General features: G+C 32.6%; 1 protein-coding gene across 3 annotated transcripts in view; it reads right to left on the bottom strand.

The window, feature by feature from the left end:
• The window catches only part of LOC148283081 (uncharacterized), an 85,122-nt gene that overhangs the window by 7,574 nt on the left and 49,776 nt on the right, over positions 1-27,772 (bottom strand). For 2 of the 3 annotated variants that reach the window (XM_088224121.1, XM_088224123.1), the window contains exons 2-4: positions 11,993-12,293; positions 11,413-11,614; positions 600-704 (exon numbers count right to left, since the gene is read on the bottom strand). In XM_088224121.1, coding sequence (XP_088080247.1) covers positions 600-704; positions 11,413-11,614; positions 11,993-12,211 — 526 coding nt within the window. In that variant the 5' untranslated portion in view covers positions 12,212-12,293. Of the gene's footprint in view, positions 1-599; positions 705-11,412; positions 11,615-11,992; positions 12,294-16,677; positions 16,770-27,772 lie in introns of all 3 variants that reach the window. The other variant, XM_088224122.1, reaches the window with a different exon arrangement.

Here is a 27,772-nt window from a genome sequence, read left to right as displayed (position 1 = left end):
TTTTTTACTTTTCTCTTAGATATATTGTATTCCTGACTGTACTTTTAATTATCTTTGTTCATTTCATTAAAGAAAAATATTCCTCTGTAAGTATAATGATGTTGTGCAGTAGTTGTTTTTAATTTAGGAATTAAGATATTACCACCTGTTCTAGGTCGCGTACTTACGTTTTGAGACCTAGAAATACTACTATTTATTTTATCTTTATGTATTTGAAGCAAACAATTCTTTTTATATAGCAATTTTATAGCTAAAACCTTAATTTTTTTAAATAATTGAACAGTGGGAAAAGTAGACGGTTTTTTCAAAATAACTTTTATAATTAATTTTTGTATTTTTTCAACCGGTAAAATATTTGTTTTAAAAGCACCACCCCATCCGATTATTCCGTACTGTAATATGGATTGGGCGAATGCAAAGTAAATTGATTTTAATTTTTCGATGGTTAATATATTTATTTATTTACATATTACATTTGTTCTAAATGTGGTGCGATTTTTGTAACTGTTTTGAATAAATATTTAAAAGCATCCGTTCCTTAACGGGCAGAATATTTCTAGATGAGGAGAGTATTGCTAGAGCTAGTTCAACGTGGTTACCTAAATAGCTCTTATCACAGCAGCAGTGGTCGTTAATGACCTGGAACCCCGCACAGTACTGCATTTCCTTGGGCGTGCACTCCATACACCCGGTTGTCTCTGGTACTGCAACAAAGGAAAATCCTAAATATGACATCAAATATTGAAAAACAAAATATACCGCGTAGATTTGAAAAAGGATGATGAGTCAACTAGCCAACACGTCGAACCATGAGTTATCTTACAGAAGAAGTTTCATCGTTACCTGTACATGAGAGAGCATGGATACTCTACATTGCAGTGGCTCAATCACAAATAACTATCGACGTGCTAATAAGCGACGTGATAACAATGTTTCACCATGGTTGTTTATTGTTTTTGCGATCACAATAAAACATCCGTGAACACCCAATATTAAATGTCAAAATATTTACTTAATAATTTTAATCCTGCTGCGCAATCACATATTTGAATTTCACCGGTATAAATATGGAAAATATTCCAAATCTGCTATTTTTATTTGTTTATTTATCATTTATCATGATATTTATTGTATTAAGCCGGCGGTTGGCAAGCCAAATGTCAAGAAAAGCATTCGCTATAGTAATTGTAATTTATTTTTCACTTTTTTGTATAAATTACTCCTTACTATTTTGCAAATGAAATATATTGTATTATTTTTGTAACGCCGATTTTTTTTGCGAGCGTTGACTTGGAGATTACACACGCGTTGACTTATGACTGTGTGGGGACCAGAGAGTGAGAGAGGAGGATGTGTTGTTGTATATGGCCACAGTGCCCAATGTACCTATATAAGGGCGCGTAACACGCCACTCGCCCTTCTCTGTCTTCACCAGTATTCAAATTCACTCTATAATATTTTTTGTGTAATCTGTGTATTTTCGTGTGTAATAAACCAAAAATTGTAAGTAACTTAAATTATTTTATTTATTTATTCCTTGAGGTTAAATCCGTTAAATCCATTCAATCATAATATGTTTTACATGAACTAACAAATAGCTACTATCAAGTAAATTATAATAATAATACTTATACAAAATGGACTTCTTTGACATGCCGATAACTTATATTGATATTCATTATTGTTCATTGTTATCGCTAAATTGCTTAGCATGTTTTTAAGCGCGTCGATAGTTATTTATGATTGAGCTGCTGGTTCCTACCCCCAACACACGGGATGTACCGGCCTTTCAAAACTGCACTGTCTATTTTGCTGCAGCTTGTATATACATTGTATGTGTATATAAAATAAAGTGTAAAATAAATCAATGATACAGGGGTCCGATAGATATCTTGCAGCCATTTCATTTGAGGGATTTGAATACTGTCCAGCAAAGCTTGTATTTTATTATCTCGAAAAGGAAGAGAAAACAGAAAAAGTAGAAAGAAGAAGAAAATATAAAACAGTGCAAAATTAATATTAATATACATGAATTTAAGTAATCTACGATTCTAAAATGTAAGCGATAAATTTGTAATTGAAACTTCTGGCACTGACTGAGTTACATATTGCTGTACTGTAAATTGGCTTTATATATTCCCTTTTTCTTGCGCCAATTAGATCTAATAATCTTAATTAATGGAGCCTACTTCGTTTGATGTTGAAACAGTTCAGAAATTAGCGCGAGCTCGGGGAACTGCCCGAATAAAAACACACGCTGACAAAATGTTTACAAGTGGCGTCCATTACGCTGATCTTCCATCACGTTACTTTCTTTAGATCCTCAAAATAACAGGTATGCGTTATTGTATGTGGTATCTAAATGAAAATTATAAACGATTGATAATTATTGACCTACAGAAACAAGATTTTCAGCCGAAAATGACACCGAATTTCGGCTTCTGTTCTAGCTGTGGCCGAAACTGAAACTTATTTCAATAGGTTAAAAGTCACTTCAAAACGCCCAAAATTAGGCATTTTTATTATTAAACCTCACAAATTCATTTAAATAAGTGTCAAATAAAATTCACAATGGCACAAATGTACTACTTGCAAACCCGGCAAAATCCAAAATCTATACGGGAAATTGGATACAAAAAATGTTTTCTTACGTGGGGTAAAAATTAGAGCATTAAATTGTACTGCAAAGTTTCTAGAAAATGTACAGAAAAAATAATAAAAAATATTTTGATAAAAACGCACTACTTTAAATGACGTCACTGGTTCATGTGAATCGACCTATGATCTGAGAGCTATGGAAGATTTCCGGTATGCTTGTTGCTTCTGGACCAATGGGAAGAACTGAATGAGAATAAGCGGAAATGAACCTCTGACGTTACACGCGGAGTTATTTTAGAAATACAAAACTTTGAAAAATCGTAGCGCCGATAATACGATATATGATTTTTTTTTTTTAAACTGACTTAGTTTAACGGTCTATTAACAAATAATTTTTTTTTTAAAACCACTGAACTTCCTCATTATTTTTTTCTTAAAAGTTTTGTCAACATTTTCTTTTAAGATCTGCTTAGGAATCTTATTGAAAATTTTAGGAATTGTATAATGAAGTGTTCTTTGGCCATACTTATTTAAAAACCTCGGTACTGACAAGCCTTCACGTTGTGCTAGCCTTGTATTATGTATATGTATATCTTTTCTGGGAGGTAGGTACTATCAAACCGATATCTAGAAACATATTTCAGCCATAGAATAGCATTTACGGACTGGCACCCTCGCTTTTTAAAAAGTTTAGGTGCCTCTTCCTAACGAATTCCAGCTGATCTGTTGATACCACAATGTGACTGCAATATTGGGTATGTTTTGCGATTTCATTGTACTCAATACTCACTGCATAATGTCGCAGTTCCTCGCAGGACCCAGTTTTGACATCATAGACTCGTTGACAGTCGCATAAATAAATGGCGTCAATATAAAGTAGTTTAACTGGATAAAACTTGGTACAAAAACATCGAGATGAAACTACTCAAGCGCACCAAACAATGGCGGATCCCAAGGTAACTGTCACGTTTCTCGCCCATTTGGACGTGCGTTTTCATGTTAGAATTGACAGACGATTAGATTTATAAGTCACCACGGTACAGTGGCTATGTCCTCAGACCTTCGAAGAGCATTGAAGATCAAAACCACTCAATTATGGTTTATTAGACGTAATAATATTCCCAACAACATAAATTAAAATGAGTCTATTCGCTTATTTATATTATTTGCCGTAAAACATTTCATTGCTCGCAGGACAATAAAATTGGAAACATTTTATATTTTACCCATAGAATTAAGAATAGTCCAGAAGGAGCGTAGAATCATATTTGAATACATCGGACTGTGTCTAATAATTCCCTCACTTTCACTTAAGAAGTATAAAAATGGAAAAAATAACATTTTCAGGCGTTGCCTAGTATGTAGGTGAAATAATTCAATTAGATGAATCTCACCCGCATAAATAAAGGTTTCAGCTATTTAACTTCACAAACATCAACATATGAAAGAATTGAAGGAATATAGATGTTCAAATATAGGCAGAATGGTGAATGTTACACAGTGTGTAAAGTGGCCACTTAAACTAGCCATTGACAGGTCATAAGCCCTGTAGATGCCTAGACTTCTATATTACCTTCTCTTAAATGTTCTTTATCTCTTTTGTAATATGTTAATTCTTGAGAGCTTTCGTGAGCCGTCGATCTAAATTATTTTAAGAGCAATGTGCAACTTGTGCGTAGTATAACAGATAGCGAAAAGACTATTTATTTTAAGTTAAATGTGCAACTTGTGCGTGGTATAACAGATAGCGAAAAGACTATTTATTTTAAGTTAAATGTGCAACTTGTGGGTGGTATAACAGATAGCGAAAAGACTATTTATTTTAAGTTCAATGTGCAACTTGTGCGTGGTATAACAGATAGCGAAAAGACTATTTATTTTAAGTTAAATGTGCAACTTGTGGGTGGTATAACAGATAGCGAAAAGACTATTTATTTTAAGTTCAATGTGCAACTTGTGCGTGGTATAACAGATAGCGAAAAGACTATTTATTTTAAGTTCAATGTGCAACTTGTGCGTCGTATAACAGATAGCGAAAATATTATTTATTTAAGCTGAATGTGCACATCGAACTTAAAGGAAATATCAACAATATTTTGTGTTTGTACAAATTTTTGCAGACAAGGACTGGATTCAACTCCCTAGGAAGCTAGTAATATGTTAGTATTTTTATTTAATTCGATTTCAAAATTTACTTATTTCTCTCTTATACAGGGTGTTCTTTAGTTAGAATAGGCTTTTGAGAAAAAAGTGCCAACCTCAAAACGACCAAAAATTTAAATAAATCGTAATTAAAGGAAAAATTGCTCGGTGGAACAATTTTTTTTTCACTTTTAATGCGTAGATAAACGTATCGAGGGGTTCTAGACCCGTCGGTATGAACCGATGTACTTACATCAAAATATGATGGTAAGGGGATCGGTAGTGTATCTTAGTAGTCGGCCGGGAGACTTTAATCTTCAACTATAATGTCATACTGAAGCTATGTCATTTCAGTGCGTAGATATGTGTACCGTGACGTACGTTTCCCCTTGTTTCATATCGATGTACCTATCCAAAACTTGAAAGGGGGAGGGTCGGTAGTGTATCTTCGTAATCGCTAGAGAGAGTTTATCTTCAACTATACCATCAAGGTAAAGGTATGACGTCTTGATCATCCCATCATAATGGAGGCACGGGTTTTGTTGGTTTTCCCAAAAACAGCGATCACGGACAATGGCGGTTTTGCATTTATCCCCACAATTGTAAAGATCAAAAATTAAATATAAAAGTTGAATACTATAACTGACGTAATGAGAATTTCCTTCCTGAAGTGCTTTGAAATTAGATTAACCTTGGCATATCAATATGACGAGGGACAAGGTACCAAATGAAGTGCATTATTTGATGATATGATGCGAGTTGCATGTTGTACGTAGTTGATATACAGTTACCGAGCAGTACCGGACTGCGGACTGCTGACTGTGATGACTCAAATTCCTCAATACCCACATACTTTTAGATCTCTGAGCCCTGTGCCTCCTACGCCCAACGCAAATAAGCTATCCTAAAATACTGTTTTAATCAAAATAGTTACGAACCTCCAATATTGAAGTATTATTTTAAGTATGATTCTGATAAAAACATCGATAATGTTAGGATTTGTTCTGCGTACTGTCAGGCTTTTTGAAAATACCCGCGTACTGAGAACTCTTTACAGCTCCTTGGTGCGAAGTAGACTCGAGAGTGGCTCGATGATTTGGGGGCCACATGAACTGAAGTACTCTCTTATGATAGAGAGAATCCAAAGGAACTTTCTGAGATATCTTTACATGAGAGAGTGCGAGTATTATCCTTGGCTCTACCCGACAGAGTTTCTCCAGGATATGCTTGGCTACAATAGTTTGGAGACTAGAAGGAATGTGTATTTGACTACACATTTTTATCGATTGTTGCGCGGTGTGATCGATAATTCTGAGATTATGATGAGCATTGGTTTGTATGTTCCTGATAATTACCTCAGACAGCGTCAGCATAGATTGTTTCATATTCCGATATTCAGGACCAACCTGCCTATGGTTATGCCTGTTGGAAGGGCTACCGCTATGCTGAAAAACATCGCTCTGGATATTGATCTGTTCCATGTATCCGAAGGGGTTTTCCGGGGCAGGATTCTCCTACTACTTCGACATGAGTCTCTTTCGTGTATTTTTTTTTCTTTTTTATAATATGTACGTATTGAATACGTGTTTGTTATGTACATATATGTTATATTTAAAATAAATTTTGGGGCCCAGAAACCTGAATTTTTTTGCCCGAATTCAGAGTTTCTGGTAGACCCCATAACCCATTTCCACCTCAGAGGAATTTCTCTTTTGTGGCCCCAAGAGTGTTCAATGTCCTGGATGAACATATTAAGTGCCTATTAAATATGTACACACTTCTGTTTAAAATTTTGGTACTTCGGTTCTGTATTTATTTATTTTTTATCTTAAAATCATCATTTTTATCATTCACTTATTTTTTGCTTTTTTTTACATCTTCTAAATATTTTTTTTGAAAGCATCAATTGATGCATGTAATTACATGTACTTTTTTTCGCTCCCTATATCTAAGTTAGTAGTAATTATTATTATAAAACCATGTAGGACTATCATATGATTAATTGTAAAGGATCTTTACCGACAAGCCATATTCATTGGCTTGGTGAGTCCTGTAAAAAATAAATAATTTTTAAAAATGTCTTAAAATAACTAAAATGTAATATTGTATGTAAATAATAAATAAAATAAAGTTCTCCAAAACGAAAGCCGTTTTCAAGAGGGGTGTACAATTCTAGATTTTGTCTAAGGGAAGAGACTATTGCAGGAGACTGCTGCGAGATATTGCATAGATGTATAAACTATTAAGCGTGTTGTCCAGATGCCCTTTGAAAAATACGCATGTTTATGTAATAATATTTATTTTTTATTTTTTTGCTATTATTAAATTATGTATGTGCTTTTACTCTCCATTGTGTTGTATCCCAACTTAACACAGGGCCCTTGGCCTCATAGAGTTTGGAATACGTTATTATTGTATTTTTTGGTAATGTATATGTATTTGCATTAATGAATAAATAAATTACCGTGCCTTTTAGATTAAACTGATACGTGTGAAATAGGCTATTTTTCGTCGGGTATCACGCGACTAGTTTGTCTATTTGAAAATTCTTGTAATAATGAACAAACTTTAGTATTTAGTACAATAACCCAGGAAGAAAACACGGGAATACGTTTGTACGATTATCTCTAGCTACTTCTATTACATTTACGTCCTAATCCAATACTGGTACGCACAATATTACAGAACTAATAAAAATATAGCATTATCATAGAAAATTAATTACGGTGTAGTGACATGGGTTAGTACGAAGTGCCTACTTAGCTTTATCTACTTTAACATAACCAACGTGACATTCACAATGATTTATGTCATTCTTACATAATATACGTGTAGTTAAAATGACAAATGCCTAGAAATATTAATATATTTTTTAACAATTACATGTGCAAAAGACTAAGAAAATTACTCCACATATTTTATCGACGGATCAATTAAAGACAGTTTATTATGCTCTAGTACAGTCAATCATTCAATATGCAATAGTTGGATGGGGGGGGGGATTATAACGCTCATCTTAGACGCTTAAAAATTCTACAAAAAAATCAATAAAATAATACTTTATAAACACCTATATTAAAAATACATCTCTTTTTTCAAAATACAGTAAATGTTAATTATGTCAAGAAGCTTTTCTTTAATTTATCCTTAAATTTTCCGTAATTTATTTCTTGCCGTAGATTTTGTGTAAATTATTGAAAAGCTTCCGTCCTATGCTCTACCGAGAATCAAAACTACCACGGCCAAACATCATTATACTTACATAGGACGGAAGCTTTTCAATAATTTACCACAAAATCTACGGCAAGAAATAAATTACGGAAAATTTAAGGATAAATTAAAGAAAAGCTTCTTGACATAATTAACATTTACTGTATTTTGAAAAAAGAGATGTATTTTTAATATATGCCCGTGTTTATAAATTTTGTGTTTTTATTTAATATTTTTTAGTGTTATATTTTCTCAATTTTTAAAATTGTTTAATTTTTTATTTATTTTATTATTTTGTTTTGCATTTTATGTTTTATTTTTATGTTATTTTATTAACTTGCCAAACACAAGAGCTAGATTCTTTTTTGGCAAGTTCAACCTGAAGTGTTCCATTTTTCTACTGAATGTATCGTTTATTTATGCTAAAAAAGGTTTTTATAAAAATAAAAAATAAATGTTTTAACCAGTAGCTCAATCACAATTAACTATCGACGTGCTAATAAGCGATGCAATAACAATTTTTCACCATGGTTGTTTATCGTATTCGCGATCACAATGGAACATCCATGAACATCTAGTAATAAATGACAAAATATTTACCGAAGGTTGAATTTATTTTTATTATTTTTTGCAGCATCAGGGTGGAGTATCTTTATCTAGTTACTATCTAGTTACTCTTGTATTTCTTAAATACTCTTGAGTATCTAGTTACTCTTGTATTTGCAACGGAAGGTAGAGAATAATGTTTACGTGCGCATGGTAACAAAGCTTTTACATAAAGTTGTTTTATAGATTTTACATTAAGATTTTCAAATATACCGAGGGAGCTAGTTCTGATTGGGACTCTTAAGATTATTTTTATTAAAGCTTTTTGTGCAATTATTATTTGCTTGATCAGTGTGTCATTTGCACATCCCCATCCAATTATCCCATATTCCAAAACTGATTGAGTTATTGCGTAATATATTTTTACAAGTTCTTTTAGGCTGATTATATTTCTTATAGTTTTAAAAAAGTAAATTTGCTTTTTCAATTTATTTTTAATATGATCAATTTGATAAGTCCATCTTAAATTCCCATCTATATTAATTCCCAAATATTTCATTGAATCTAATTTGTCCAACGATTTACAAATACATTCAATCTTCGGAATCTGGTTATTGTAATTACAGTTGTAAATATTTAAGGAAAGATTTGGATTACATATAGTTTTATTATTAATTTTAAATGTATGTCAAAGGTTTAAAAGATTCGGCATCTTACTGATATAGAAATAGCAAGGGAGCCACAGATATTGACTCTGTTTTTGTGCTGCAGAAGAGGGCTGTTTCAGCAATATACAATATGATCCCCGGAGAGTCACTTAGAGATAGGCTCAAAGATATTAACATATTGACGGTACGTGTCAATATATTGACGAAAATTTAATGTACGTTCACAAACATATTGATGATTATTTCCATAGGTTCTACACAATGAATAAAGATAAACTAGCTGTGCCCACTACTAGACTGCAAAGAATGCATAATTCTTCTTCCTCAAACTGCATACGATTCTACAACACGGTACCTCTTGAAATTCAGGATTTGCCAATAAAGAATTTTAAAGATTTTGTCAAGCACAGGCTGTTTGGAAAGAGCTGGGCCCCGATTACAATTGGAAGTTAACATGTATCTTCAATTTTATCTACAAAGTAAAATGAAGTTTTATGTATGAAAAACAGAATATGCATTTTATTTTTTCTTCTAAACGTGTTCAATTATAGGTGACTGGCGAAGATACTTTGAATTTTCATGCAAATATACTCATTTTCGTACACAAATATCGATTTTTCTTCACCGACAGTCGAAGACAATTCTGTTAACTTCCCATCGGGACCCTGGACAACACGATAATTAGTATATAAATCTATGCAATGTCTCGCAGTAGTCTCCTTAAATGGTCTCTTCCCTTAGGAGAAATCCAAACTTGGACAATTCTAACTTCTATGACGGCAATATAGCTTTTTAAAAAAGCGATCGTGTTTTGTTGAACAATTTTAGCATTTTGTGTGAACTTATCGCGTACGTGGTGATAAAAAGCTATTGATTTTTGACATTTCAATATATTCCCTTGTCCTATGATAAGATAACCACAGATAACATTCCTGAAAGACAGTACCAACCATCAACCGATGGATCTCTGTTACACCATTTAACTCTACCGAGGCCAAGGGATATTAATTATCATCATTATTTCCCTATCTGAATTGTTTTTGTTACTTCGAACATGTTGTTTGAGAAATAGTTGAAAAAAGTAGAGGGGTTGGAGGGAGAGGGTGAGCTTAATAGGTTTAATAGGGTGACCATTACAGTGGAACATCGTATAAAGGACTAAATTGAAAGTTTGTTTGATTATTGATCAAAGGAACATTATTTTTAAAGCTTTCCTAATGTGAAATATTTCCATGTTATTTACTTATAACCCTTTATTATTTGCATGTAAGATTTTAACCGCTGTATTTTAAAAGTATTAAAGTCATGAATTAAATTGATTGGGTGGTTTGTGAATTCAGAGAAATTATTATTGTAAAGACACCTCATATGTTATTTAACACAAATATCAATATTTCTTGATGTTCTTCCAACGTAAACTGAAGGACAAGAATTGCATTTTAATTGTTACAACATACAATATTTTCATAATTTAAGCAGTGCATGTTTGTCTTAATCAGTGCATGTGCTTATTAAAATGTATGTCGTGTTGGTTTTATATTTTTGTGCAACAACTATGGTGAAGGTGTATAGTGGGTTTTGCATGTTGGTTTAATTGGTGTCCTGGCGAAGAGACGGGTTCGTCTCAAAACTGGTAGACATGAAAAGTCGGTAAGTGGTTATGTACAAATATTTAATAACATTAAGTAAAATGTTTGACCACAAAGTTAATGCTTAAAATATTAATAATAATAAATTGTATTTTCAAAATCAATATTGTGGAGAAATGTTTTCAGATGTTTTTTTTACTTTAAAAAAATGTCACTAGAAAAACGCGATATGTTTGGAATTGAAAATTGTGATGTGAAGATTCATCAATATTCTAAAAATAAAAAAAAAACGGTTTGGAACAAAGTTGAAAATTAACACGAATCGTGACTTATTTGGGGCGTGGCAAATGTAATGACCGTTTTTGCGGGAATTCAATATTACGAATAAAAAAATATTTTTAATGTTAGATACTAGTAAATAGTTTAATTTTATTTTTGTACTCGACAATATTTTATAAGTTTGTATTACTTGAAAAATGTAAAAAAAAGTGGTATTTCCGTATTAAATGTTCTAATTTTTACCGCGTGTGGGTTTTTTTTTTTAATATTCGATTCGATTAACTTCCTTATTGCAGCACCTTATGTATGGATAGGGAAATGATGCCAGTAAAAAATATAATACTAAAGTCCCAGAGGAAAAGAAATAAAATGGCACGTACAGTTTGAGATGTTCAGCAGTCGAATTGCCAGCTTGGCTTGCGAGTTAGAGATCTCGTGTTCCACCACGTAGACGGTGGGGGCCTCCACGGGGCGGTTGCGGCTGCCCTGCACCAGCGGCTCCAGTCCCCCTGGCGATGGGACCACCGGGGGCGGAGCCTCCTTCAGCATTCTCCACTTGTCACTGCCGTGATGCTGCTTCTCCTGTGACGCACGAATTACATAGTTATCGGTAATCGGCAAATCGGTTGTTTTGTTCTATGAAATGACACTATTTTGCATTTCTCAATATTTAGTTCTAATCTGTTGATAATATATAAATATAACAAAGTCTACTCAATTCAATTTCAATCATAAAAGCAAAGTACAAATAATTTGCAAATAAAAAAGTAGATTTAAGTATCATTTGTCTTTTATTTCTATAATAAATTACAATTAACTCACACCAAGAATTTTGACTAAAAAACTTGGATAAAAAATTTTAATATTAGAAAAAAATATCCAATAATCCGTGTTTTCACATACTCAAAATGTCGTTGAAAAAATGCTAAAGAGATTTCATTTACTTCTATACTCTCTTACCAAGAATTTGTCTTCCTCCGCGGGAGGCAAAGCTTCGTTGGACAGGGCGCCGAGCCTCTTTCCCTTGTAGGGGCTCGCGGAGTCTCCCGCCCGGCCCAGGGGGCTGGCCGAGCTGGCTAGCAGCAGCAGGAGCAGGGCCCCCGCCAGCCCGCGCGCCCCCAGCGCCCCCAGCCTGGGGCCGAGCCCCCTCAGGTGGCGGAGCACTGCTTGGTCTGCCATAGGGAAGGAAGGCGGACGGAGAAACACATATCACGATGCGATTGATTTTATCTGATTTTTAAAAATTATTTTTATGTGAGATCTGAAACAAAAGAAAAACATAAAATTACTTTTTTTATGTAATAAACTATTGTAGTCAGCAGTTAGTTTTAATAAATGTTGCGACATCAATTGTCTTCAACTTAACATTGACAAATGTAAAATAATATATTTCTCGGTAAACCTATATAATTCAACTGCAAACTAAAAAATATTTCTCTTTCAATGGTTTCGTCCATAAAGGATCTTAGCATTACTTTGGATAGTAAACTCTCCTTCGTGACCGAATTGATAATATTGTAAACAAATTTCTCAAACTTCTCGGTTTTATCAATAGAATGACGACGGACTTCAAAAATATGAATACTATCAAAACTCTTTGTTGCTCACTAGTTCGACCCTATCTAGAATACACTTCTTCTATTTGGTCTCCATTCTACAGAATTCATATTATGTGGAGTCTGTCCAACACCGTTTTCTAAGAAAAGTGGCATAGTTGCTCCGATTACAAAGGGGTAATTATTCCTATTTTGAAAGAGAGCAATCTCTTAATCTGTCTTCATTTGAGAAACGTAGAACTGAGATGGACCTTATATGCATTTTCAAAATACTTAATGTTTTAATGGATGCCCCATCTCTGTTGCAATCAATTTCTTTTCATGTTCCCAACCATGTCACCAGAAGTCAAACTCTGATATTTATTAAATCTTCTAAGAGAAACTTTTGTTTTTGTGGCCCAATGTCCAAAATTTGTTTATTAATCAATTCGTCACACGACTTGGAATTCTTTGGGATAGTACTTCCGGCTTTTTGTAGATCTTTTCGCGACTGAAACAGTGTGGGATGAAGTTTTAATAATTTAATAATTTTAATAATTTTAACGTTTCAAAAAATATTCCGCACTACTTTTGGCCCTCAACCGAGGTTTGAAGTTTATAACTGTCTGAACATTTTGTTAGTTATCTATATTGATAAAATATTTATTTTGTTATTAAAAATATAACTTAATCACATTACAAATTAGAACACGATTTAAAACTACCGAAATGCAAAAAGTTTACACTCCGCGGAACTGATTCCGTTGAGCGCCTGACTAATATTAACGAAAACAATGCTACCCATTTATTACAAAAAAGTGCAACTCACGCCCTCACACGCTTATTTAATAAGGTTTAAACAATTTTTAAATTTTTAAACTTCTTCTTGGACCAGTTGGTTTCATTACAAAATTTGAGTTTGTCTAAATGTTCGTAGACAAAATACTGGATTTCACCCCCTCGGGAGTCATTAAGATTAACAAATTACAACAGGGATGGAGAATTATAATGGTTTTCAGGCGTTGCTTAGTATGTGAAATAATTCAGTCAGATGAATCAGCCAGCCAATGACAGGTCATTAACCCTGTAAATGCCTAGACTTCCATATTCCCTTATTTAAGGTATTCTCCATCCGTTGTAATTTGTTAATTGTGACATTTATTTAAAGTAAAAAAACATCTGAAAACATTTCTCCACAATATTCATATTAATTTTGAAAATACAATTAATTATTATTAATATTTAAAGCATTAACTTTGTGGTCAAACATTTTACTAAATGTTATTAAATATTTGTACATAACCAATTACCGACTTTCCTATGTCTACCGGTTTCGAGACGTACCCGTCTCTTCGTCAGGACACCAATTAAACCAACATGCATAACCCACTATACACCTTCACCATAGTTGTGGCACAAAAATATGAAACCAACACTACATGCATTTTAATAAGCACATACACAGTTTGTAGCGGTGGTAATAAAATTCGATGGACTCAGCTTCTAACTTTGTACATTTAATAAAAGATTCAAGCTCGAGTGAGTTTGCTATAAAAAGCTATATTTTTTACTCGTTTTACATTGCCATATTTATGAAAAAATGTATTTAACGGTTGGATAAATTCAGGACATATTTAACATTAAAAACCTTGATAGGCTACCTCCAGAAATCATTACAAATAATAAATATCTATGTTTTTTGCATACTTGAAAAACTAGATCTACGATAAACATATTTATTCGTTCTGTTCAATAGACTTACGTGTTTCCTTGTGAGTTCCAAGTATACTATATGTTTTTTTTTGTTTTGTTTGTGGAACTACGCAAGCATGTAAAATTAAAGAGTTTTCGATAATATCCTTTTGTTTTCCTTGCTTCTTTCCTTGGTTTTTTATTTTTTTATTTATAAAGTAATTGTTCTAAGATGGAGATTTTCTATCTTTAGAGCATAAGTAGTTTATACAAATATAACAAAAACATAAAAAAGAACAACTAAAACTACTTAATTATAAATGCCTAGCTTATCAAATGTAAGAAATTAAAAATCGTTATTATACAAATATAAAGTATTTAAATGTGCCAAGAATACATGTTACTTAAACATAAATAATATAGTATAATATAAAATAAAACAAATATAAAGCAATGAAATACATAAAAATATAAATAATATATGTACCAATTATATAAAGTACCTACTACGTTTTTGATTGACATAAAAAATAAAAAATAAATCTCTTGCTACACTATTTATATGTGCAGTTATTATTATTTTAAAATTTGTTTTACATTTTGAGTCTTTTATATTTGGCAATAAATCATGAAATATTTTTGGAGCTATAGCAGTTTTACTTCTAAGCTTCCTAAATCAAAAGTATAGAAAAATATGGGCTTTAAATTTACTTATACTATGCACACACAGTAATTCAGTTAGGCAGTTGTTATTGTTAAATTTTGTATTTTTTTTATTTATTGAAAAAAATATTGACAAAATAAGTATAAAATTGTATTTATTTATTTTATTTTATTTATTTATATATACGCCCAATGGGCATTTTCTAAGGACATATTTATACATAGAAAATTATTATAAAAGAAAGTAGAAAGATAAAATGGTATAAACCTAGTAGACTTGGTGGGAGTGGAAACGGGAAAGAGGTGTTTATAATTGAATTTGATTCAGTGATCGTTTGAAGTTAATATGTTTCTTTTTTGGGTGATACCGTGTGTGTTGGATTTGTTCCGGCGTTTCGGCTACCATTGCAGGAGCCATCTTCAGGGTAAACTGAGTAAAAAAATTGAAGGAGACTGAGTAGAAGTTCGAGTAAGTCCGTCTCCAAGTGATGTGGTTGGCGCATAAGACGGACTACCTAATTCCGATAGCTGAAAATATTATGTAATTGCACGTGACCAACCGGAAGAACTAAAATCACTCCACTCGATAACAGGCGCCGAGATATTACATACCCCTGCGTTCATATCTTTGCTTAACCGAAGTCCGAATTGATGGAGCTAAAACAATGCATTAGTCACCGAACACGGCGATGCATTTGTAATATTAATGTAAATGTGAGCAGACACCTTTCGCAGGAATTCTAGAAGTACGCCGATTCTGATTATCCAGTGATGGAATCGGCACATAAATATTTAGGTACAGAAATCATACTCATTGTCTTGTTGAACTCATTCGAATCAGCATAAAACTCGACCAGGAGCAATTTTAAATTGAAATGTTTACATTCAGGGTTTCATTTTCATTAAAAAAAAACTCTCGTATATGTATCTACATCAGGGGCGAATTGTATATAGAAGCGATTATGCGCAGCCCACCATTATATTTTACTATCCATAATATTTTTTTACGGTGACTTTATTTACAGAAAAACAAACAAATAATTTATATTTCTTTTAAATCATTGCCACTATTTGTATGTTTCTTTAAATATGAATAAAAATATTAATAAAGCGCGCACAGCGCCAGCCTTTATTTACAGAAAAACAAACAAATAATTAATATGTTTTATAAATCATTGCCACTATTCGTATTTTTCTTCAAATATGAATAAAAATGTTAATAAAGCGCGCACAGCGCCAGCAATGAGCCAAGGAACTAGCCGATAACTCCAGTTTATTTCTTCATACAAATAAGTTTACTATATTTTTAACATATTAAACCCAGTAGCGGGATTTTTCTCTTGGAGTAAACTTGCAGAATACACAGATTCTTTAAAGATTCTCGATTTGGAAAACAGTATTTCAAACATTATTTCTTAAGGACTATTTTTCTTTGAGACTCGCTGACGTTCGACGCGGCCGTTTTTGGCATTATTCATTTCTAGAACAAATCGGCCAGTTGACATATCAATCGTTATGAAAATACCCAATACTGACTGAATCATAAACTTTTATGCTAGTTATGTGTTAAATTAATGGATAATATATCTACGCAATATAATATATTACGAAGTTAAGTCGTTTGAGTTGATTTCATAGATGAGAGTTGTTGTGTCACACAGAACCACAGGAAAAAATAGTCATTTACAGTAAATGTACATTATATTATGTACCTACTATGTAGGTACAAATAAATGATATTTTTTTATTGCTTACCTGTAAATAAAATCACCGTTCGCCACTAATGTATGCATGTATTTGTGCGGATCATGGAGGGCCGGCAGCTAGTTGGTATAGAGGAGCCAAATCTAAATCAATATAAAGCGATAAAGTTTCCTCGTTTGTATAGGGGACATTCAGTAATATTTTCTAAATTTTTCATTTCATTTCATCTGATGCCAATCGTAGAAGATCTAATATTCCTGCGTCAGTGTTTTCCTCGATACATTTTAAGACTTGTATATATGAAAATTGAATTTTTGCAGTTTCTGATTCACGTATCAATTTTTTTACGTTCCGTTTTTTTGCTGTCTGCGGCACCTCAACTATTTTACATGGTCTCCCTTTTATGCTCTTTTCTGTCAATGACGATTAAGCTTTATCGACATTAATAGGTAAATCGTTATCCAACCACAATTTATTTTTGCCGAGGAACCTATCTTTCGTTTCCGTTCCACCGCCTTTTAAATTCCGGCAAGACATAGGTACGACAGAATGTGCACAATAACATAACTCATATGTGATTCCGATAAATCAATCCATGTTTAATACAATTTTCAGCTGATAAGATATGCTTTCCATGTTCTATGAAAGCTTCACACAAATCTCTTCTTGTAACTTTGAATGTACTAATTTTAAATAAATATAAATTAATACCCTTAAAATAAAATTAGACCTTCAACTGGTAATTTTTTCACATATTCACTCAGTGAGCAAAATTAAAAAATATATATTTATGTTATTAACCACGCATACAATGAGTTACCTGAAGAAATAAAGGTGATGGAAAAGATTGAAATATTTCAAATTAATTTGAAAAAATATGTAATTGAGAAATTTTGATAAAAAAAAATTGTAATGTTATTAAAAGTTTAAATTAGTTCTTTAGATGTTATGAACTAACTTAATAAAGCATGGCCCACAAAATGGCAGAAAAATTACTCTGAGATTGGCCCTTTAAGATCCAAGCCTCAGATTTAACTCATTTTGTGATATTTGTCGAAAAACTGCATTTTTGGTTGAGGGCAGAATAACACTAACATGCAAATCCCACGATACACATTCACCATCTTCGTCCCCCACCCTTTATTTTAACTGTTGATCCCACGAGATTAAATTTCAATTGTATTACTTTTGTCGGCCTCGTGGTGTAATGGTCAGCGGGAATGCCTACCATGCAAGAGGTCTCGGGTTCGATTCCCGAGATGGTTTAATTGAAATATTTATTTAAAAGGGTGTTTTCACACTAGAATATTTCATAGTCCCTGGACTATTGATCAAGATACGCTGCGATTGTACCAATGCAGTGCCCCATGCATCATTGGGTGCGGAAAGGGAATGATGATGACGATGACTATGGTAAAGATGCATAGTGGAATTTGCAAATCAGTATAATTAGTGTCCTGACAAAGAGACGGGTAAGTCTCAAGACCGGTAGACGGAAACGCTGTTAACTCTTGTGTGGCTGTGATGTCACACTAGTGGACACAAGACACAAGACTTGACATATCTCTCTTATTTTTTTAAACGATGAATTCGTATTTTTTGTAAGGAAGACGGAGACACAGTTCAGTAGCCGGTGTTTGTGAGAAAAATAACAAAACAAAAGAAGAACGCTGGGCGCGTAATACCTCCCTCCAATGTGACAAAATTTTAATTACACGGGAAAGTGAAAAAACCGATTTTGAAATTTCTTCTACTGGGCAGCAGTGTATCTTTTTTCACCAAAGGTTAAAACCTTTATTTGTAAACACGATCAAAATATCATCATTTCCCTTTACACCGCCATATGGGCCATAGGGCACTGCATTTGTGCTCCAATCTTTATTATTTTTGCTACTTCCTTATTGTCGTTCTGTGGAAGGAAAAAAGATTAACCGAATGAGAACAGTGACCTGAGTAAAAAAACGATCCATTTATCAATGAAATATAGAATTATGATACGAAAAATTAAATTATTCCAAAAGTGTCTTCCTGGCGTGAGAATGTTAATAATAAAATGTTGGAATTAATTAAGTCGCAGGTGTTCGTCTGTATATTATACCTGAGGACGTGCGAGAGTTTGTTCCAGTAAATTTTACGTTCTGCGTTATAAATGACAGTTATATTTTTGTTTTTTGCAAGACAAACAATGTTTATTTATGTACCAGAGGCGGTTTCTTAGTATGTGCATAAGTTGCAGTGTACTGCCAAGTAAAAATATATGGAAATAAAATGAACATTTAAGAAAAGGTAATATAGAAGTCTAGGCATCTACAGGGCTTATGACCTGTCAATGGCTGGTTTAAGTGGCCACTTTACACACTGTGTAACATTCACCATTCTGCCTATATTTGAACATCTATATTCCTTCAATTCTTTCATCTGTTGATGTTTGTGAAGTTAAAGAGCTGAAACCTTTTTTTATGCGGGTGAGACTCATGTTTATACCTTAGTCGTCATAGAAATCAATAAAATATCAGCAATAAAAAAAATATCTAATTATCAAGAATATTTTGAGTTTGTCCAAATTTTTGTAGACAAGGACTGGATTCAGCTCCCTGGGGAGCTGTTTATATTAACATATTACAACAGAGATGAAGAACATTTCAGAGAAGGTAATATAGAAGTCCAGGCATCTACAGGGCTTACGACCTGTCAATGGCTGGTCTATGTCTATGTCGAGATGCCTATACTTCTATATTACCTTCTCTTAAATGTTCTTCATCTCCGTTGAAATATGTTCTTGTATCTGTTTTTTGTGAAGTAAAAGAGCAGCCAATTTCAGGTCATAAGCCCTGAAATGTAATGAAGAAGTATAGAAATTTAAAAAATAAGATTTTCAGGCGTTGCCTAGTATGTATATTTATTGGCGGCCTCCGTGGTGTAGTGGTCAAGACGCTTGACTCACGCACGGAAGGTTCCAGGTTCGATTCCCGGTGAGAACACAAACATTAAAATGTGATTTTTCTCAAGCCTGGGTGCTCTGTGATGTAATTCACCACTGTAATTAGGCCTCCTGGCCTGTTGTGGTGCAAAAAAAAGTAAAATAATTTAATTAGATGAATCTCACCCGCAAGGTTTCAGCTTTTTAACTTCACAAACATCAACAGATGAAAGAATTGAAGGAATAAAGATGTTCAAATGTGGGTAGAATGGTGAATGTTACACAGTGTGTAAAGTGGCCACTTAAACCAGCCATTGACAGGTCATAAGCCCTGTAGATGCCTAGACTTCTATATTACCTTTTCTTAAATGTTCTTCATCTCTGTTGTAATATTTTAATAATAGTGTTTCTTTAAAATTATTCAATTAGTTGAATATCACCCGCATAAATAAAGGTTTCAGCTCTTTAACTTCACAAACATCAACAGATGAAAGAATTTGGACAAACTCAAAATATTTTTGATAAATTCACCTAGCCCAGATGAAAGAATTGAAGGAATATAGATGTTCAAATATGCCAGAATGGTGAATGTTACACAGTGTGTAAAGTGGCCACTTAAACCAGCCATTGACAGGTCATAAGCCCTGTAGATGCTTAGACTTCTAAATTACATTCTCTTAAATGTTCTTCATCTCTGTTGTAGTATGTTAATAATAGTATTTGATTAAAACAATACCTAGGTATCGACCGAATTAGTATTCTGGAGTTATTTGTGATGAATATTTATTATGGCACGCGACCTTCGTAATCCATCATCAGATAAGTGCTGGTAATCAATAGTCAGCTCCAGTGGTGCACTTGGATACTACAGCCTGACATGGACTGGACTGATACAAATAGATAACTTTCACAAGGGCGATTACCACCGTTGACAGATTTAGACAACTGATAAAATGATATAAATCATATTAAATCGTTGTACCTACCGGTATATTGCAAGTGACAATCTATAATATTAAGGTCTTAAAATTATTGATTGAGTCTGTTATGTACGGGCCTGTTTCACACGTATCGCGCCATTCAAGTCGGTCCGGTAAAATTAGGGTGGGTGACTTTTATTTTATTTTATTTTTATTTATTAAGGAAAAACAACAGTTGTTATATAAGAATACAAAATATAAAAAATAGTACATACATCCAGTTAAAGTTTTTCACAAGTATAATGTGTGAACATGTTTCACAGAGAAGCCCTTTAATCTCGATATTTTATTTAAAATCATTTTTATATGAAATATATACAAGGTATATATTAGTTTTCTTGCGTAAAATGGATATTTTTAGAAAAAAAAAAACAAGAAGTTTGATCGATATTTTGTATCAAAATTATTGACTATGAAGTTTTATAAAGAAATATCTAAAAAAAACATAAATATTATTTAAAAATAAAATGCATAAAGACAACATCTCAGAGTAATAATTCACTAGAAAAAGCCTGTTAACTCTGTTGCATAAAACAAAAACCTTCAAAATGTTTGATTTGTTTTTTAGTTTAACAAAAAACGTGTAACGGACGGTTTAGGTTTGCGCTTGCATTTCTCGACTTGCGTACCTCAGCCCACTGTATTGCTGTAAACTGTAACTAACTTCGCGGTTGATAATCGCAGAATGTTTTTTGTTCGTATGGGCGACTCTATTAGCCAGACGTGTTATTACTCTACTCTAGAACAACATACAGAATAGTATGTCTACGTCATAAAACGCAATTACGAGACCTAGATCATCATCATCATCATTCCCTTTCCGCACCAAATAATGAAAACGAACCTCATAAACAAACAAACAGAAAGTAAACTTCGATTTTATAACCTCAAAATATTTTACGTTTACCTCGAACCAGTCTGACGAAGAAAGAGAGAGATAGCGCTATACTAAACAATTAGGACGCATGTGTATTCCCTTTCCAAACGACGTATGTCTTCTGCTATCGCTGACGTGCTTAACATGGGATGGTCCTATCAAATGACATAGAGTGGGTTTATTAATATATATATTTTTTTTAATTTCGTTTATCAATTGGCTGGTGAAAACACGAAAAAGTACACCATGAGGCGGACTAATCTCTACTCGATTTATTTCAGCATAATTTTTACCCGCGAGTAGAAACTAAATAAATAAACGTAGAAGCATTTTTGATCTGTCTTTCCTCTTCAAAATTTTAAACAATTTTATCGATGGTCCATATCTCTTGGAGCGTATTTCAATCAATTGTCCCGTAAAGTCAACACGACAAGTTATTTTTTTAAATAATTTATTGCCAAAAAAAATTATGTTCAAAACTCGTTTATTTATCGTAGCTGCTCCAAATTTAATTTACTTTGTCCCCATTTAGATATTTTTAATACAAAATTTTGTGACTTAAAAAAAAAACTTTTTGAAACACTATAAAATAAAAAACATTTGTCAGTGTGTTATAAGTTTATGTTCCTTTAATTATGTTTATTTTATTATAATATCAAAATTTTGAATTGGTTATGAAACTATATTATGAAAATCCCTCTCCTCCACTCCTCCACTCTATTTCCTCACCCCTTAACCTTCATAAGAGCTCTTTTTTTTCTCATGTCTTTTATAATATATTATTTTTCTCTTTACTTTGAATTTACAAATTACAAAGTTGTAAATTCGTCTTTGTATTTCATTACGAATGCAATAAAACACTTTAAATTATTCCATATTTGGTTTAAAAATATATGCAATAACAATATTATGCATATGGGCATTTGTTACTCTAAAACATGTAAGAACCTACGTGTTCTATTTTTTGAATTTATCGTATTTATTTATTTATTAACGGTATTGTCCATTTATACATTTTATGGGGTTTTAATATTACAATAAAAGAATAGTTAAAAACATTTTAAAAAAAAGAAAAGAATCATTGACAAACATAAGGGACATCGAGACAAGATCTGCACTATTTATTTAGTGCTCGTTTAAATCGCAGTAAACTTAAACCAAAAAGTTCAGATCTTGTCTCGAGTTAACAATACGACAAAAACAAGCCATTGGAGAATTAAGGCCATAGTTTGTTCTATGCTGATCGATGAACAGTACTTCATTGTTTCTCGACCTAAGAGTCGGAATATGGAATTTTACTTGTCCCAGTAATGATGGAACATGGATTATACCATCGATTATACCATCGATTATAATATCGATTAAGAAGTTTCATTGATAAGCTTATTTATAATTTTATCATAATCATCGATTATACCATTTAGTATGACGAACATATATATGGAATCAATATTAGTCCTACGTTTTTGTAGACTAGAAATATTTAACATTGACTCAGTATAAGAATAATTACCTCTCTAGTCCAAGCATCCATGCTACTTTTCGAAGCAAGCGATGTTGGACTGATTCAATGTGATTTATGCGATTCGAGTAGAATGGAGACAGACCACTTTTTCAGGAGGCATATTCTAGAAGAGGGCAAACAGTTAAGTAATAAAGAGTTTTGATTGCACGGACATTAGTAAAATCAAAAGATATTCTGTTAATGAAGCCGAGTAATTTCAATGATTTATTTAATGTATTATCTATATGGCGGGGGCAAACCGTATAAATAAGCGATTATGCGCAGCTTACCATTATATTTAACTAACCATAATAATGTTTTATTGTAACTTTATTTACAGAAAAACATAATTACCATTTATTTTAAATCAATTCCACCGTTTGTATTTTTATCCTAATATAAATATACATTTTGATAAAGCGCGCCCTAGTACTAATTAGCCGATTATTCCAGCTTATTTTTTCATACAAATAAGTATACTATATTTTGAATGTACTAACCCCAGTGCGGGTTTTTTCTCCTAGATTAAAATTGCAGATTAGATAATTTCGATTTGAAAAACAGTATTTCAAACATTGTTTCTTAAGGACTATTTTTCTTTGAGATAATACTTTTGACATAAGACCATAATTACTTTCATGCGTCATATTGCAGGACATATAGCGCTCCACGCGGCCGTTTTTTGCACTATTAATTACTAGAACAATTCGGCCAGTTGACATTTCAATTGAATACCGAATATCGACTGAATTCAAAGTGGTATTTTTTATTTATTTTTTAATGAATTATACATGAAAGTAATGGATAATATATCTATATAATATAATATATCACGAAGTCACATCGTTTGAGTTGATTTCATGAATGAGAGTTGTATCACACAGAACTACAAAAAATATCAATTTATAGTATATATTACTTGCATTATATTATGTACCTCCTGTGTAGGTAAAAATATATGTTTTTTTTTATAGCTTACCTGTAAATAAAATCACCATTCGCCACTGCTATATGGTCGTTGTACGTCATTTATGGTTCAAAACAAATCCTTAATTGTCAATTTTGGCGTTTTTTATTAGGTACTAGAAGAAAATCGGTTGTTTTGTTTTATAAAATGACATTAATTGGCATTTTTTAATATTAAGTTAGAACTAATCTATTGATTTTGCACCATTGATCGTGTGTTTTATTATTATTATTATTTTATTTTTTTCTTTACATATTTATTACAGCAATATACAAGTAATTATTTATACATCAAATTAATTCAGTGGGGTCTAGAATTTCAACCGTCCATGCGCTCAGTAGCTGCAAGACTTGTTGCTATCTAACTTCCAATTTTATAAATTTGCTTTTTATTTCGTTTTTAAAATATCACTTAAACTCTAAACTTCATTGTCAAATAAAAAAATTAAAAATAAAAATGTAAATAGGGGCTAGATTTCTTATTGTCCATGCGCTCTGTAGCTGCAAGACGTTCTGTTATCTAGCTCATATATATCATAATTGGAGACGAGGAACTAGAATCCCAACCGCCCATGCGCTCTGTAGCTGCAAGACGTGTTGGGATATTTATTTATTGTACAGCGCCCTTGAGCTGATTTTCACAAAAATGGCGCTATATAAATTATCCAAACATTATTATTATTTTTTTTATTATTATTATTAAAAGTAAACATACATATTTTTTTTATTTTTGTTGTTGGTTCATCTAAACTGCCTAACTAGGGATAGCTAAGGCAGTAAATTATGTATTTTATAATGATATTTAAAAGTATTTACAGTTTTATCATAATGTGTGCTTTTTCAGTCTTAAAGGTAAACAATGAATATCCAGAGAAAACATAAATAATACCAAAATCTCTATATCCTAAGTCCCAAGTCATTAAAACAAGCAACCAGCTTACGTCCTTCTACATCGGACAACAAATTCTCTGACTCCCTCCGACCAATATGGATTAAGAATGCAGTCAACACCTTCCTCAGACTGGCAATCCCACCACATTTCCACTAATCTGAGATATGGCTATATACCCTCGGGCCTATATAATATTGCTGCCTTTGAGCCAAAAAAGTATTAACTGTAAAAGTATTAAGTATTATTATTTGATATAACATGTTAGTAAGTTGAAATTATTTGGGAATTACAAAGATGTGCTTGTGTTAAATTTGGTTTACTTTGATCAACTGAAAAATCGTTTTTTTTCTGTAAATATTGTTTCGTACAAACTTTAATTTTACAATGCCTATATTGCCCATGAATATGACTGTGAGAAAACAAAAAGTCTCCTAAATGCGTATCATCATCAATGCAATCCCACTACATTTCCACGAAACTGGGATAAGGTTATATACCCTCGGGCCTATATAATATTGCTGCCTTTGAGCCAAAAAAGTATGGTTATATTGTTTTCATTTAGTTCTAAATTCGTTGTTTATTTTAAATAAAAACACACCGGTTATTGTGAATTTTCAGTTACTTTAGAGGTGTAATTTGGTAGGTGTAATTTGGGATGTACACAAAATACATACAGTTTTATGTTTCTTGATCAAATTAAATTATAATCATTTAATTGGAAATTAGTTTTGAAAGACAAGAATGAGCTCACTTCGCCAATTAGTCACCAACACAAGAACAAGTCCGCTGCTAATAAGACATGTTATGAGTGTGAGGTCAATTTAATTTAATCCAATTGTAGATTTTAGTCTTTACTTCGGAGACTTAACTTAGCGAAGGCGAAAAATAGCCACGAAGGATATTCATGGGACCAAGTCTGTAGCTCAATCACAAATAACTATCGACGTGCTAATAAACGACGCGATAACAATTTCTCACCATGGTTGTTTATCGTATTCGCGATCACAATAGAACATCCGTGAACACCTAATATGAAATGTAAAAATATTTACGTCTCGCGACGTATAATCCTGCTGCGCAATCACATATTTGAATTTCGCCGGTGTAAATATGGAAAATATTCCAAAACTGTTATTTTTATTTATTTATTTATTAACATATTACAACAGAGGCGAAGAACATTTAAGATAAGGTAATATAGAAGTCTAGGCATCTACAGGGCTTATGACCTGTCAATGGCTGGTTTAAGTGGCCACTTTCACCTGGTCCATGAAGAAGTATAGAAATTGAAAAAATAACATTTTCAGGCGTTGCCTAGTATGTAGGTGAAATAATTCAATTAGATGAATCTCATCCGCATAATAAAAGGTTTCAGCTCCTTTACTTCACAAATATCAACATATGAAAGAATTGAAGGAATATAGATGTTCAAATATGGGCAGAATAGTGAATGTTACACAGTGTGTAAAGTGGCCACTTAAACCAGCCATGCATAGGTCATAAGCCCTGTAGATGCCTTGACTTCTATATTACCTTCTCTTAAATGTTCTTCATATCTGTTGTAATATGTTAATATATACAGCTCCCCAGTGAGTTGAATCCAGCCCTTGTCTCCAAAAATTGGGACAAACTCAAAATATTGTTTGTTTATTTATTATTTGTCATGCTATTTATTGCATTTAGCCGGCGGTTGGCAAGCCAAATGTCAAGAAAAGCAGTTACCATAGTAATTGTTTGTAATTTTTCACTTTTTTGTATTCGATACTCCATACTATTTTTCAAATGCAATATATCGTTTAATTTTTTATAGTAAACGACGATTTTTCGCCAGTGAACTGTATTTATTTACGAGGAAAACAAAAAATAAACATGCACGAGCGTCGACTTAGAGATTACACACGCGTTGACTTATGAATGCGATAACTTAAGCATGTTTATTATTGTTAATTGTGATCGCTCAAATGCTTAGCATGTTTTTAAGCACGTCGATAGTTATTTGTGATTTGAGCTACTGGTGTTCCTGTGCCGCGACTATGAATGCTATCTTCATCTGTACATATCGAGACGGTACACTTAACTTCTGTACTATCTTTATTTGCCTCAGTATGTTATAAAAACTTGTCATCTTGACGTCATATGGTCAAATCCAATGAACGACTCCGAAAATTTAGTCCACGTTCCTCACTTTATTAAAATTTAAAATAGTTTCCTTTTTATAAACTCCAATAAATCCCAATTCAAGCAAAAAATGGTCGCTTGAACATGATTTTTATATAACTTTTGACAATCACAATAATTAAATGTCATTTTATCTTCAACTATGACATCATACTGAAGATATGTCATTTTGGAGCGTAGATATGTGTACCGTGACGTACGCTTCCCCTTGTTACATATCGATGTACCTACTCAAAACTTGAAGGTGGGGGGGCGGTAGTGTATCTTCGTAATGGCTCGAGAGAATTTACCTTTAACTATACCGTCATGGTATTACGTGCTTAACTTTCCATCATAATCGCGGCCCCGGTGAACAAATGGGTATTATTGGTACTAACTTCCAACTAGAATACAATGAAGCGTATGTTTGAAGCCCCTTCAAAGGAATTTTAAACAACTGTAAGGGTTTATCTGACAAAATGGTAATGCAAAGATATTTTTATCTGAGTCGAAGTAAGCATATGTTTCCATAACAGAGTTTTTAAAATAATGTTTATAAAAGGAGCTGACCCATGTTGAATAGAAAATAAATAAGAATGGAAATGAAAACCATTGTTTTTACCATTTATTATCTTATTTTTTGTGTTGGGTGGAATACAAACACTATTGACTGTATAAATTTTATATTTAAAGCACTAACTTTGTGGTTATTCATTATGATAAAAGAAATAAAAACGCCTATTTAGCCATTAATTTTTTTTATGTTCTACCCATCGGTTTAAAAGTTATACAAAGCTTCTTTATCAAGACATATTTATTTTTTCTCTGCTGCATTGACATGTTTTTATAC

The sequence above is a fragment of the Micrasema longulum genome, unplaced genomic scaffold (assembly GCF_059751315.1).
Source record: "Micrasema longulum isolate JH-2025_06_02 unplaced genomic scaffold, ASM5975131v1 h1tg000262l, whole genome shotgun sequence".
Taxonomy (NCBI): domain Eukaryota; kingdom Metazoa; phylum Arthropoda; class Insecta; order Trichoptera; family Brachycentridae; genus Micrasema; species Micrasema longulum.
Note: the sequence above shows the minus strand (reverse complement) of the source record. Positions and strands in the feature narration are given on the sequence as shown.